This window comes from Lepidochelys kempii, chromosome 4 (genome assembly GCF_965140285.1).
Source record: "Lepidochelys kempii isolate rLepKem1 chromosome 4, rLepKem1.hap1, whole genome shotgun sequence".
In the NCBI taxonomy this organism is placed as follows: Eukaryota; Metazoa; Chordata; order Testudines; family Cheloniidae; genus Lepidochelys; species Lepidochelys kempii.
The window spans coordinates 121,576,777-121,589,315 of record NC_136383.1 but is presented as its reverse complement, the minus strand read 5'-3'; the positions used below and the strand labels follow the sequence as shown (position 1 = coordinate 121,589,315).

Genomic DNA, 12,539 nt, shown 5'->3' with positions numbered 1-12,539 from the left:
GGCCATTTTTGGATAAAATGAATATAATAATTTGCTAGATCTTCAGTCTTTACTCTCAGATTTGGTTGTCCCCTTTTGTCCTTTTTTTAAATAGCGCCTGGCAATACTAGTTGTAAAAATATTTTCAAATATGAATATCTTCTGTGGAGTGGGATGTTTGGTTAGAATTATGGAATCCTTTGAGAGTTCTTTGTTTGTTTGTTTGAAACGGTTCCAGTAGTTAGAAAAAATCAGGACTCTTGGATTCTGTTCATATTTGCTGCTAGCTAACTGAACTGGGCAAGGTAGTTAGCCCTGCTAGTGCATAGTTAATATACCTGTAAAATGGCTTGATAAATATTTCAGAGTTGTTGCAAGATTTCTTAATATTTTTAAAGCACTTTAAAATCCTCTGATTAAAAGTACAAAGCAGAATTATCAGAAGCGTTTTGAGCTGTTGTGGGGGAGAGTGTTTCTGAATCTGCATATACTGGTGTTTGACAACCTGGATGCCACAAAGTGTTGAGAGAACACTTTTTTTCCTCTTGAGTCAAAAGTTTTTGTTCACTTTGTGCTTTTTTTTATACCCTTTGCATGTGGAATACCTTCCCTTAATTTAGTCTGAGAGGCCACAACCTCTCCTTCAAATCCTTCCCTCAAAAGCATTTACATTCTACTGTCAACTAATAGTGGGTAGGTAAAGGGCTTATTTTAAAAGTATATGATTTCTGTGAAGGATTGGGGGAGAGTGGTGGTGTTTGACTTTTATAATCTGTCTTTTGGGGCAAAGCGTTAGTTATACGGGAGTCCTCGGACTTACGAAACAGTTCGTTCCTCAGAATTGCATTGTAAGACGAAATCGCTTTTCCCAAGGAATCAATGGTGTGAAGGGCGGATTGGTTCCTGAACCAAGGCTTGATGCACTATTTTTACCACAATAACCCAGATTTTTGTGCTAAATGAATGATAGATGACTAATGTTGTAACATCAATGTATTTACTGTACACTGTATTTTGTAAGCAGCATTCAAATCAACACACAAACTCACATATGCTCTGAATGCCGGCAACACAGGCTCAGAAAGCCAGGGAGAAGGGCACAGCCAATCACTCTTCAAGCTTTCTGATTGGCTGAGCTTAGGGCTGGGAGCCGATCAAAAACAAGTGGCAACCCTATCCAGCAACAAGCTACCCCTCTGCCTCGAAGCCAATCAGAAGTGACCCCTTCTAGCTCCATACCAGTATAGCGCAACCAGGAAGTATGTCAAGCAAACTTTATGCAAATGGGGTGCCATAAGGGCGAAACAAGCATTATAGGGACGAAACAGGCAGTCAGTTGAAACGTGTCGTAAGTGGTGTCCGACCTAAATTGGGCATCGTAAGTCCGAGGACTCCCTTTATTTGGAAAGCACCTTGCACATTGTTGGCACCACTGTAATCCAGATTAATAATGTGAGATTTGTCTGATGTCAGTTCGGTGTGTGAAACATGGAACTTCCAAGTTTTACTTATTTCCATTAAATTTAACATCTCATTTTAAAATGCTGCCTTAGGGGGAGTAAGGTTGCATTGATTTTTGGGTCCTCTGAGACTAGATGGGCTTCTAGCCATTAAATATAGGTTTTGTGCATAATGTCTTAATAACACAGTTCAGGTTTTAAGGCAAACATGGAATCCTTTAAATGTCAAACTAATTTAATTGGCTATTACAAGGCACTACCTCTTTCTTTTTACTGGCCTAGTGTCAGTACTATGCGCTATTACTCAGGTAGACCAAATTCATAATTGATGTAATAACTTCTGAAACTCAGTCCAGTATGGAGAGAGAGAGATGTGCTGTATGGTCTCTAAGTGAAGAGTATGGGATTTACCACATTCAGATACTTACTTCTGAAATGATGTAAGGGTAGAAAAGAAACCTTGGCTTTTTTATTTACCAAAAGTTTCCCTGTCTGACAACTTTCAGTAAAGAGGAAGAAGGATAATAAGTCTGTTACTAGAAACGGTCACAAAAAAAAAGTTTTTAAACGCTTTTTAGTAACAAGATTATCCACTTGTTTTTGTTACTGTTGGAAGAGTTGAGTGATTTTCATTGCGTTATTAGCAGGTTGTGTAACACATGCTTAAAATACCATGAAAAAGACTGTCAAATATGTAGTAGGCACATAAAAGTACTGTTTGAATTTAGAATCTTTTTACAAATCCATTGTGCATTAGGATGGATTATCTTTACTATTGGTATCTTGCTATTTTTAATTCCAAATGTGATGATCATAGCTGTTAGATTAATATAACATTTACTATTTTAAAATAATTAGTATCCTTTTTATATTCCAACAGGTCTGGAAACTAGGCTGGTCACCAAAACCTGCAGGTGATTTTGGCACAGCTTTTCCAGAAATCCCTGTAGAATTTCTTCAAGAAAAAGAAATCTTTAAAGAGTTCATCTATCGCATTAATACACTGGGTAGGTAGACAACATGTTTATGGTTCTTTCGAATACTTATTCTTTCTAGCTATCAGAAGTATGTAAATTCATCGTTTGGAATGTAGATCTGGGAACAACCTATGTTTGATAGACCATCACTGTTTACTCAAATGTGTTGGAGGACAGAAAGAAATCTGGATAAGTGGTGGGACATTTTTGGTGTCTTTGATACATGATGGAGGACTTGACCTTGTGTCAGATACATAACTTTTGAGTATATGAGCTTCAGATAAACTAGGTTTGATTATAAAAGCAAAAATGAAGTATAGGAAAACCTTACTCTGGGTTGAAACTAAATCAAAATATCCTGTGATCATGATTTCGTCTTTCCCTTTCGGAGAGCAGGGAAATACTGCTTAATTCCCAAACTAAAATGAATCCACTGGTCTCTTTCTAATTGGGGGTGAGGGAGCGAGGTGGGGGGTATGTATGTATATCAGTGTTATGAAAAAAACACGCAAACAATTCAGTTTTGGTACTTCTACACAGAGAATGATAGTCAGTGAAGTGGAATAGTGGGTATTGCAGAGCAGGATAGAATTACTGTAATTCAGTGAGCACTAAATTGAGCTCAGAATTGTAATACATAACTCGTTCTTAGCTAGTACATTTCATAGAATCATAGAATCATAGAATATCAGGGTTGGAAGGGACCCCAGAAGGTCATCTAGTCCAACCCCCTGCTCAAAGCAGGACCAATTCCCAGTTAAATCATCCCAGCCAGGGCTTTGTCAAGCCTGACCTTAAAAACCTCTAAGGAAGGAGATTCTACCACCTCCCTAGGTAACGCATTCCAGTGTTTCACCACCCTCTTAGTGAAAAAGTTTTTCCTAATATCCAATCTAAACCTCCCCCACTGCAACTTGAGACCATTACTCCTCGTTCTGTCATCTGCTACCATTGAGAACAGTCTAGAGCCATCCTCTTTGGAACCCCCTTTCAGGTAGTTGAAAGCAGCTATCAAATCCCCCCTCATTCTTCTCTTCTGCAGGCTAAACAATCCCAGCTCCCTCAGCCTCTCCTCATAACTCATGTGTTCCAGTCCCCTAATCATTTTTGTTGCCCTTCGCTGGACTCTCTCCAATTTATCCACATCCTTCTTGAAGTGTGGGGCCCAAAACTGGACACAGTACTCCAGATGAGGCCTCACCAATGTCGAATAGAGGGGAACGATCACGTCCCTCGATCTGCTGGCTATGCCCCTACTTATACATCCCAAAATGCCATTGGCCTTCTTGGCAACAAGGGCACACTGCTGACTCATATCCAGCTTCTCGTCCACTGTCACCCCTAGGTCCTTTTCTGCAGAACTGCTGCCTAGCCATTCGGTCCCTAGTCTGTAGCTGTGCATTGGGTTCTTCCGTCCTAAGTGCAGGACCCTGCACTTATCCTTATTGAACCTCATCAGATTCCTTTTGGCCCAATCTTCCAATTGGTCTAGGTCCTTCTGTATCCTATCCCTCCCCTCCAGCGTATCTACCACTCCTCCCAGTTTAGTATCATCCGCAAATTTGCTGAGAGTGCAATCCACACCATCCTCCAGATCATTTATGAAGATATTGAATAAAACCGGCCCCAGGACCGACCCTTGGGGCACTCCACTTGATACCGGCTGCCAACTAGACATGGAGCCATTGATCACTATCATTTATTCTTAAGGTGAAAGCATTGCAACATATTAAAACACGAAAAGAACCTGCACACTGCTAATAAGCTTACTGGCCCCCGTGAATGTGAAAGTGTCGTCTTTATATTGTTTGGGTCTTTAATCTGTCGTCCTATAACCGGGGATCAGCAGATAAAGGGTCCCCTCCTCACAGCATAGCTTCCAAAGTGTGAGTTTTGAAGTAGGAAACTTGCATTCTTCTTCGAGTGCTGTCCCTGCGGGTGCTCCACTGTAGGTGTCGTTGCATCCCGGCGTCACTGATCAGAGACTTTTGGTACCAGTGCCAAAGCCAGAGCTAGGAGAGAGAGTGATCTGAGACTAAAAATGATTTTGATGGAAAAATCTCTTACTCCTCCATCAGACAGTAATAAGAACCAGAGAGAAAACTCTCCAGGAACCTCCTCCCTGGATAGGGAACCACCCTAACCTCCAGAAAATCGAGGAAAAGGGATGCCTCACCCTTGCAGAAAGAGCTGTTAAAGAGAAAACTGTCTCTGGCAAGATCATTACCCTTGGTGCCAGTGGCTAGCAGAGTTAGAACGTTGGATGCTCTGGGCACATCCAGCACGAGCCGCACCGTGAGCACAAATGATAAAGAGAAGGAGTCGAGTGGAAGGTATAAGACTACCTCCTCCTTCACAGCATCATCCACCCCAAGGAAGGACCCGGTGCCACCGATACCTAAAGCGGTGATGTAACCTTCCTGTACAGACTCCACTGGAGCAGTTATCAATAAAGATGAAATCAGCCACATCGGCACCGATTAAAGAGACACACAAGAGGTCGGTACCAAAGCAAGTGTCTGAACAGATATATACAGCACCAATGATCCCGGCCCCGATCAGACCAATAACATCAACACCAGGGGCTTCTATACCTGGTACTGACAACTCCCCGGTATCGTTTAGGCCAATAAACCAAGACCTTCTCTAGCGAGGAGGAAGACGATATGGAGGAGGGAGTATTCTACTCAGGTCACTCCTCCCCCTCCGGTGCCAAACCTCAACCATCACTTAGAAATACTAAAACATGCCTGCGCAGAGAGATGCCACCATGGTTGACCAACCCATGGATGTGCCCACCCTTACCATTCCCAATGCAATGGGCACACTGGGATCCAGGGGTGACATAAAGCACGCAAATGCAAGGGACCCACGTCCCTCAAAGGAAGGAAATATGACCTCCTATAGAGACAGCCACAGATCCATCGGAGGTACCTGAGGAAGCTATAGAGAAGTTGGATGATACACAAGAACTGTCGCTGAAACGCAGTTCCTCTTCATCATCAGATGAGGCAGTCATGTTCCCTTCAACCACGGTGATAGATGATCCAAAACAATTCCAAGAATTGCAGAATTCACCACAAGATAGAAGGATTTGTAGCCTTCACGCATCCAATCACCAAACGATTCCTTACAGGAATTCAAAACATGTACCCTGTGGTCCGCAAACCAACACCAGCATGGGATCTTAACTTCGTACTTAAGAGCCTCACCAAAACCCTGTTCAGACCACTTGCTACCTGCTCGCTACTACATTTATCAATGAAGGTAGTGTTCCTCTTAGTGATCACATCAGCACTCAGAGTGGGCAAGATTGGGGCCCTTATGGCCCATCCGCCTTACACTGTATTCTTTAAAGACAAAGTGACTTTGAGACCACACATAAGTTAACTTCATCATTCCACATCAATCAACCTGCGCTCTACTCTAAACCACATCGGTCTACTCAGGAATCCGTGCTACACGCACTAGATGTTAGACAAGCACTAACATTCTACCTAGATAGAACAAAACGTTTCCGTAAGTCACCAAGACTCTTCATATCCACCACAGAACGATCAAAAGGCACAGCCATCTCAAAACAGAGATTGTCGAAATGGATTTCAAATTGCGTACAAATATTACCAACAATACAAATATTACCAACAACAGACGATAGCATCCCCACAGAGGATTAGGGCCCATTCAACGAGAGCCTTTTCTGCCTCAACAGCATTTCTACATAATATACCAATCAAAGAAATATGCCAGGCTGCAACCTGGGCCTCAGTACACACGTTCACAAACCACTCCGCAATCACAAAAGATTCTGAGGCAGATGCAATACTAGATCTTACGGTACTATCATCGACTATCCAACCTACTCCGGAACCCAACTGGCCATAATGGGGCACTGCTTTACAGTCCCCTACACTGGAGCACCCACAGGGACAGCACTCAAAGAAGAGAGGGTTACTCGCCTTGTGCAGTAACTGAGGTTCTACAAGATGTGTATCCCTGCGGGTGCTCCACTACCCACCCTCTTCCCCTCTATTCCGGAGTTCTAAATAGGAGGGTTATAGTAGAGAAGGAACGGGGAGGGCCAGGATGCGCAAGCACTAACAGCACCACAAGGCAGCACAACTGTGCATGCGCGCCCCGACCACACACAGCTACCAAAAATCTCCAGTCGGCGGCGCTGGGACACACCAACACCTACAGTGGAGCACCCACAGGGATGCACACCTCGAAGAACCTCAGTTACTGCGCAAGGTGAGTGACCCTCTCTTCCCTCCCCTCCAGGTATTTCCTAGGAAACCCACTTAACTTGAAAAGTTCAAATTATTTCAATAGTTTGCAAATTAATTCCAGTTCTGCAGTTTCTTTGTTAAAGTCTGTTTTTTGAAGTTTTTTTGTTGAAAAAACTTCAAAAACAGACTTCAATGAGAAACTGCAGAAATGGAATTAATTTGCAAACTGGACACCATCAAATTAGGCCCGAATAAAGACTGGGTGTGGATGGGTCACTACAAAAAGTAATTTTCCCTCTGCTGATACTCACATCTTCTTGTCAACTGTTAAAAATGGGCAACATCCATCTTGATTGCATTGGCCTCGTTAGCACTACAAAAGTAATTTTCCCCTTCTTGATATTCACCCCTTCTTGTCAACTGAGAATAGGCCACTTCCACCTTAATTGAATTGGCCTCATTAGCACTGACCCCCCCCACTTGTTAAGGCAACTCCCATCTTTTCATATGGTGTGATATATATACTGCTTACTGTATTTTTCACTCCATGCATCTGATGAAGTGGGTTTTAGCCCACGAAAGCTTATGCCCAAATAAATTTGAAATACAGGTACATAGTTAATATTCATAACTTCAGATACAAAAATGATACATGCATACAAATAGCCTAATCCTATTCAGCAATTCATAACCTTTCCATAGACACCTTACTTGACATACTTTGTACAAGATTTGTTGCAATTATATAGCAGTGGTAGCAACAATGATCTTCATAGTCATATTTTAATCAGATAATATCACACAAGGCTCATTAAAAAGAGCAATGGAGGCGGTAAGTAAAATGGATGGGTCTTTCCCACCAAATGAGATTTGCAAGGCTGCACCATAAAATTCTCTGTGTACTTAAAATAGATCATTGTTTTGATAACACATCACAGAAGAGGATGTATTTGACTAATCTACGATGTAAGTCTGTATCCTGCTTGATTACTCTGTATGCTTAGTTGGAAGAATGTTCTCAGATTTTATTTATTTTATATGTAAACTTTAGTAGTCAGGGATCTATTTTTGGATGCTTTTGGTGTGTAGTATTATGAAAACCCTGTTCTCAAATTTTTGTGCCTTGAGGTTTTATTGCTTTTAAACTAGAAGATCAAAAACTATAATTGTGTCTGAAAAACAAATCAGAATAGGATCATTTAAGTACGCATGTTCAGAATCCAGTTTAGGTAAGAGATTGACATTTTTTAAAATAGAATTGGAGAAACTTAGGTTACGACAATTATAAAAATGACTTAAATTGGAAGGGAACCAGTGTGAAATTATATCTGTGGAAATTACATCTCATTTTAAAATGTTGTTTCATGTTTGTAATAAAAGCTAGTTTATAGTTGCATTGAAGTAGTAAATAGCCTTATACCTTTGAATACATTCATAGGGTGGACCAGCCGTACTCAGTTTGAAGAGACCTGGGCTACTCTCCTTGGTGTGCTTGTAACTCAACCAATTGTAATGGACCAAGAAGAAAGTCAACAAGAGGTAAAGCCATTCAGTAACATGTTTATGTAGTATAAATGCTTTTCCTTATTGGTAATTTTTTACTCTGTTAGGCGGACCCTTGCCCACTGTAATACTGCAAGATGATTTCCTTTATATTTAACATTTACCTTCTGGGCTAAAGTCTCTGCCTGTAGGTGAATGGTTTTGGAAAGTTTGAGAAAAAAAATTCAACCATTTTTGAGTTACAGAAGAATGAAAGAAATACACGTCAAACCCTAATTGTGATAATACAGATGCTTAATTTTATTAAAAGATTACAGGAAACCTCTTATTGCATCAGAAAAAGGCTGCATCTTTATAATCAGACTCAGGAAATGCACTAAGGTTCCAACAGCAACAATAATTTGGTCAGATTGCACATGATATTTTCTATTCCTATTTTAGTATTAAAAAGTAGCTTGATACAATACTGTTTGTTGTAAGATTTATATCACAAAGTGAGCAGGATGTGTAATGTAGCTTCGTCTCTGTTGCTGTTGTATCCTGAACTAACCCATAGAAGTCATAGATGGAAAAACCCGCTCTGTGGTCCATCTCCCTGCACTTGCTTGAAAGTACTGTATCAATAAGACCCTTAAATATGTTTTACCTCAGCATATTTAACAGACAAGGTTATTGAAATTGAACATTTACAAAGTGCTGCAATGGAAACAATGTATTGGAAAATAAATATAAACTAAAAAGAATAAATATGAATGAATTAGGAGAGGCTTTGTGTAGGCAGAATGGGGAGAAAGGATGGGCCAGTGGCTAGGTCACTAGCCTGGGACTTTGAGTGATCTAGGTTCAGTTTGCTGCCCACCACAGACTTCCTTTGTGATCTTGGGCAAGTCATGTGGTCTCTCTGTGCTTCAGTTCCCATCTATAAAATGGGGACATGTTTACCTACTTCACAGACGGTAAATACATTAAAGATTGGGGATGCTCTGATACTATGGCAGTGGTAGCCATATAATTTTTTTAAAATTGAAGAAATGAGTACCTAAGAGAAATGTATAGAATGGCAAAGATTGCTGAATACAGCAAAAATTGGAAAAAATTGTTAATGTCTTAAGTAACAGTTTTCTTAAGGTGAAAGCATTACAGAGGAAATGTTAAAAACAATAAAAGAACCTACATGATTGTTAGCTAATAAGCTTACCAGAGATCACCTCTCTTCCCCAGTCTCCAACAAGGGCTCTGATTGCTGTCAGACCTTCCAACCCTTCCCTAAGGATTGGGGCCTTCCCTTTGGATAGAACGTCCTGTCCATTTGTAGGATCAGAAAGACTGCCCTAAGTCAATTTAAACTCATTTGTACAAAAGTCCTTTTCTGGTCTGCTGTTCTCTAGAGAATCCAGTTGTAACTGGCGTATGCAAGTCTCCCAAGGTGATGGTCCCTCTTAGCAAATGTTATAGCCTGAGTGAATTTGCTTAATTACAGTTCTTAGTTCCTGGAGGGCTGTGGTCTCCTCCCCAATGAAATTATATACAATCTTTGGCCCACAGTGATATATAAACTTAATACAGTAAAATTTCACATAATTCAATAAGGTTTGACAAGGATATTGCAGGAAATTGTCATATTTGTCATAGTAGTTATTGACTCGAGCACAAATGTATATCATTTGGTTATGATGGATTATATTGTTGCGACTTAATCAGGATCTAAGAAATGATCACAAAAACTTGGGAATGGATCCATTTGAACTTAGACGCAACATGAAAGTAGGTGGATGGTTCTGGAAATATGAAAAAATATCTGTCACGAGATTGTAGGTTAAATCCTTATAATTATATTTAGTTCCCAAAGAGTATGAGGCATCATGCAAACTACGACATAGATCAGGAGATTGATGTGGTGGCCAGATTTCTGGTCAGGAAGTAATCTACACTCTCACCAGAAACATTGCCAAAGTCCTTGTGGTGTTGCTTTCCACTGGAGTATTGAGAGAACATCTGTAGCATCAAGTGATATATTACATTGGTTTTGGTGGAACTTATGATTTTCCAATTTCACTTTCACATAGAGTATGATCACTTTACAGGAAGACACAGAGAGGACTCAAATTAATGTTCTTGCTGTACAAGCAATAACCTCCTTGGTGCTGAGTGCAATGACGATACCAGTTGCAGGCAATCCAGCAGTTAGCTGCTTGGAACAGCAGCCGCGCAATAAAGCTTTAAAAGTTCTGGATACAAGGTATTATTTCACCTGTTCTGAAAGCACATTAATGTATATTGATAACTCTCTATCAAGCTCTGTACAAGATAGGATATTCTAGTAACATGTAGACATGTGGTGTATAATATAGATATATATGTGTGTACGTATACATACACACGCTATATTTTGTAAACCCCAAAATGAAACACTACACTACAAGTACATTTATTTTTAAATATAGCTAAATCTCTTTTGTTGGCATAGCAGTTGCCTGATGAAAGCTCTTCATGTTTTTCTAAGCTAAATATGGAAGGAATCCTAATCACAGTAAACCCTAAGCTCAGGCAAAATTTCAGACTTGTTTAAAAACAACTAAGTGAATATGCAGCTAGAATAGTAAACTAGTAATTTTCATACTTAATTTTATAGGCAAATATTGAAAAAACATCATCTTAAACCATTAATGTGCTTTCTTCTGAGCTTTCAGGTTTGGGAGGAAGTTAAGTGTTATCAGAGGAATTGTGGAACAAGAAATCCAAGCAATGATATCTAAAAGGGATAATATTGCCACTCACCATTTTTATCAAGCATGGGACCCTGTTCCATCACTTTCTCCTGCTACCACAGGTATGTGTGCAATGGTCATTTATACCAATAATTCTTCAGTCCTGCAGTGAATGAAATGATGACTGCTTGCTGAAAAAAGTAACTTTTCTTATATGTGATAGAAAAACATTTACAGGAATTACCATATACACTATTCTGAACAAATAATGTAGAAAAAAAGTAGTTTTCAGGTTTATTGGGCATTTGTTTAAAAAGTCCTTTGTCTTTTTATTTTAGGTGGTCTTATCAGCCATGAAAAACTTTTACTGCAGATCAATACTGAGCGAGAAATGGGAAACATGGGCTATAAACTAGGACAGGTTTGTTCAAGTTAATACATCAAGCCCAAACTTTTTAAAACTTTCTTGTCTTTATTCTCAAAAATCCAGTTTAAGAAGCATTGCTTAACATCCAATTTAGATTTAGTAAACTAAGGACAATCTTAAATCCTGACTGAAAACAAAACAAGTGAAGTTTTTTTTTGAGTTGTAAATAAATTTCCTAGCTAGGGAGCACAAGTTCTCCACCACGATTCGTTAAATACTTGTTAGCACCAAGTATAATGCCTTATCAATAATTCTGATGTTTAAATGCATAATTTAAATATTTCATTCCATGACTAAATTTAAACTCCATTTGGAAAAATAGTATTCCATTTTAAAAAGGCACATATGCATTAGCAAAAACTTTTCAATTTCAAATACTATATTTGAATAAGGTTTCTGTCACTGTTAAAAGATCTAAATTGCCCAAGTTAGTATTTCCAAGTAAGATATGGAAAATATCAGACTTATGTTGTCTGTCTCTAGGACCCGTTTCCCCCTTTATTAGTTGAGAATATTTTAACTTGCTGGATGTCATATTACTGTCCATTAGCAAGGCATTTGTATTTCCTACAAGAAAATCATTACAGCTATGACAATACCAACATTTTTATTGAAGGACTAGCAATGCAAAAGTTCTGATTGAGAAGGAACTTCTATTACAAAATACCATTTTTAGGTACTTTTTGTCACTGTTCAGGGCAACTGCACCCGTATTCCACCTCCATGGTCCCTTGAGGACACCCACTCTAGTCTCATAGCTCCACAGTCATTACCTCTCTTGAGAAGAGACCTACATGTCTCTCCCTCCTGACCTGGGTTTTTCCAGGCTACACAGTTCCCTGCCTCCATTTTGGCCAGTGTCTGTGCTTTGCTTTCTCTCCAGAAGCTACTAACAGCATAATTGCTATAGTTACAAGTTACCACACAGCTCTTTCTATGCAAGTACATTTTATACTTAAGGTGAAACCATTACAAATAAAGCACATTTAAAAACAAAAAATAACCTGCATGCATGCTAAAAAGCTTACAAGAGGTTACCCCAACTCCAGCCTCAGGCTCTCATAGAAGTCAGTCCTTCAAAACCCACAATTGAGTTCACCCCATTGCTATAAGTTCATAACTGTCTCAGATTCAGAATAAGAACTACCATGAATAGTTCAGCCTTTCATTGATGCTGCTTGGTCATTTGATCTTGGCCTCATGTAACAGGTGATAGCAAACAATAGTCCACTTCTAAGGGCATAGCTTCAAAAGGC

At 39.6% G+C, this 12,539-nt stretch overlaps 1 protein-coding gene across 8 annotated transcripts in view; it reads left to right on the top strand.

Annotated features, from left to right (window-relative positions):
* HTT (huntingtin) overlaps positions 1 to 12,539 on the top strand; it is a 182,417-nt gene that overhangs the window by 137,110 nt on the left and 32,768 nt on the right. For 7 of the 8 annotated variants that reach the window (XM_073342650.2, XM_073342649.2, XM_073342651.2 and 4 more), the window contains 5 exons: positions 2,320 to 2,446; positions 8,084 to 8,184; positions 10,215 to 10,387; positions 10,839 to 10,978; positions 11,195 to 11,277. In XM_073342650.2, coding sequence (XP_073198751.1) covers positions 2,320 to 2,446; positions 8,084 to 8,184; positions 10,215 to 10,387; positions 10,839 to 10,978; positions 11,195 to 11,277 — 624 coding nt within the window. The remainder of the gene's footprint in view (positions 1 to 2,319; positions 2,447 to 8,083; positions 8,185 to 10,214; positions 10,388 to 10,838; positions 10,979 to 11,194; positions 11,278 to 12,539) is intronic. The other variant, XM_073342648.2, reaches the window with a different exon arrangement.